The sequence below is a fragment of the Tribolium madens genome, unplaced genomic scaffold, assembly GCF_015345945.1.
Source record: "Tribolium madens isolate multiple individuals breed KSU strain unplaced genomic scaffold, Tmad_KSU_1.1 Scaffold_20;HRSCAF=117;Tcas5.2_LG4, whole genome shotgun sequence".
Lineage (NCBI taxonomy): Eukaryota > Metazoa > Arthropoda > Insecta > Coleoptera > Tenebrionidae > Tribolium > Tribolium madens.
Genome location: NW_025400985.1, coordinates 10,817,810 through 10,820,292, shown reverse-complemented (window position 1 = coordinate 10,820,292; position 2,483 = coordinate 10,817,810). Strand labels below are relative to the sequence as shown.

General features: G+C 36.0%; 1 protein-coding gene across 1 annotated transcript; it reads left to right on the top strand.

Moving 5' to 3' along the window:
* Nucleotides 1–1,450: 1,450 nt before the first annotated feature.
* LOC123005217 lies at nucleotides 1,451–2,483 on the top strand. Its single transcript, XM_044398875.1, has 2 exons — nucleotides 1,451–1,917; nucleotides 1,962–2,483. Exons 1-2 carry the CDS (start codon nucleotides 1,539–1,541, stop codon nucleotides 2,399–2,401), a joined length of 819 nt encoding a protein of 272 aa, XP_044254810.1. The 5' UTR covers nucleotides 1,451–1,538; the 3' UTR covers nucleotides 2,402–2,483.

Sequence of the window (2,483 nt, the reverse complement as noted above, 5' to 3'; positions counted from 1 at the left end):
GGGCTTCCCATTTTCTAAAAAAACGATTTAAACTTTTTTTTAAATCATCATGAACAAGACTGTATTTATCGACAACAAACCAATTTTACCGTATTTTTGACTTTTTTCTTCGCCAAGTCAATTTTAATTCTGGCATTCGATTTGATCGTTTCATTGATTTATTTAAATGAAACAGAGACAAATGTCACTGTGGCCAGTGTTAATGGACATTACATTAGAACACGATAAATCTATTTTCCATCACACTCATGAAGGTATATTCGAAAAATGTTAAAAACATTTGTTATAAATAAAATCTGAGAGAGGAATTAAAGTTTTGATGTTGGCATAAAATTGGTCAATACTCGATGCCAACTTACACAACAATAAATTCGATTCTTTGAGAAAAATATGAGCCAATAAAATGAAACAACAATCTCGAACGAATCGCGAAACGTCAATTTGGGATATTAAATCGAATCTTCACTTGAGTAAATTTTTAAGTCATTTGGTATACAAAAGCTTCTATTTCCCCCCACGTAGACAATCCGTATAATCTGTTCTGGCCTAAATAAACAACAACGGACGTAAAAGACAAAGTCCCAATAAAACCTCGGGGGTTAAAACGACCTCTGCTCAACCCGTTCGCACTCAATCAAGTATATGATTTGTAACAAACTGGCAATTAGTCGGTTGCAAAACGGCGATTTCGTTTCACGTCCTGCTGGAATTATGTAAATAAGGGTCGACTTTTTCTAGAAATAAAATAAAACAATTTGATTCAATAAAGCGAATTGATAAAGTTTATCTAGCTGCAAATTTAGCAATTCGGGTGCATTCCGTCGCTTTTAATGTCAAACTTTCAAGAGCTTTTCCTCTAATTAAAGCTCGGCAACTATTCGATTCACGAAAATAACGTTATTTTTGGTTGTTTTGGAAAATCGTACACCCTTATCAGGATTTTCGATGACCGGCTCTATTTTAAAATTAGAATTAAATGAATAAGCGTAAATTCAACAGTGGTGCAATCCTTTTCATTTCAACACCCTCATTAGGGCCAGACCCGTCGGAAACCCCATCATTAAATTAAATTTTAAATTCGTCGAAAGACTCGACGGAATTTCGGAGCGTAATTATATGGCAGACTGCAGGGCCGGATTGTGAGGGATTATCTCGTACTGGTGAAGAATAATTAGTTGTGTTTTGTGCAAAAATATTAATTTCAGCGAAATGTGTAACGTGACGCTTGTTAATTCCAGTAAGATTTACACTTTGTTAGTCTTCGGTTCCGAAATGTATTTACATTTCATTACGGCACAAGACCCTCGTTTGTATCACAAAAATCGAGATAAAGTACGTCAAAATTGCTCTCGCGTATAAATAAAATTTAATTGTTGGGAATTTTTTATCTACAATTTTGATGCGGCTTGGAATTTCCTATACATGCAGTAAGTGAAAAACCGGTTTATATGACCTTTAAGGTTATCAAGAGTTTATGTTCGCATAAAATTGAACTGGGAAGATGCGGAGACCATTTCTAAATTCAGATTCAATTAAATATGTCGGTTTGCAAAAGTGTGTTATTAATCGTTGGGTTGGGGAGTTGTTTTGCAATTCCAACACATAATTATCGTCCATTGAGACATTACAACCTTCCACGACCTTCAATACAAGCATTCAGACCTCGTGGATTCAAAGTGAGCATCCCTCATACTGAAGGCATCCAATTATTCGCCTTTCATGGAAATATTAATAAACCTCTGGAGGGACTCGAGGCCGGACAATTTTCCCAAGACGTCCTCCAAAGAGAGGGAAATGAGTGGGTGTTCCGGGAATCCAATGCCAAATTAAACGTGGGAGATAAAATCTATTATTGGCTCTTTATTATAAAAGACGACTTGGGATACAGATATAATAACGAAAAATACGAAGTTGAAGGTAAACTTCAATTTAATTAAACATACGTTTGACATTTTTTACAGTTTTAAGTTTGGATGAATCAAAGCCCACCGATAATTTCGATCCTCCTCAAACAACCTCTGTGACACCAGATCTTGCCCCCAATCTCGGCATTTGTGAAAAGGTGATGGTAAATCTCACGCAGAAGCTGTTCGATTTGCAGGAAGAAACTGTGTCCCTTAGGGAGACGAACGACATTTTGGAGGATATGCTCGAGAAGCACAATGATACGGCAACTACTCTCACTTTAGACGGTTTGATGATTAAAGATGACGATGAACTTGTTTCCGTGATTCAAGCAATTATTAAAGATAAACTTGGCCTAAAAACCAGGATTGAAAATGTGACAAGGAAAAAGAACGGAATGGTCAAGTTTCAAGTGGGGAGTTTGAGAGAAAAGTTAGAGGTTGTCAAGGCGGCCAAAAGGAAACTCAAGTCTTCCCACTTCACAATTACGTATTAATTTTAAAAGACTATCTACACTAGAAATTAACTTTCTGCTTTTGTTGGGTATTTTTGTGTAACCAAATATACATTTTCACGAT

Coding starts and splice junctions, on each gene's coding strand:
- LOC123005217 (XM_044398875.1), top strand. CDS start 1,539: ATGTCGGTTTGCAAAAGTGTGTTATTAATCGTTGGGTTGGGGAGTTGT. Junction 1,918..1,961: donor CGAAAAATACGAAGTTGAAG/GTAAACTTCAAT, acceptor CATTTTTTACAG/TTTTAAGTTTGGATGAATCA.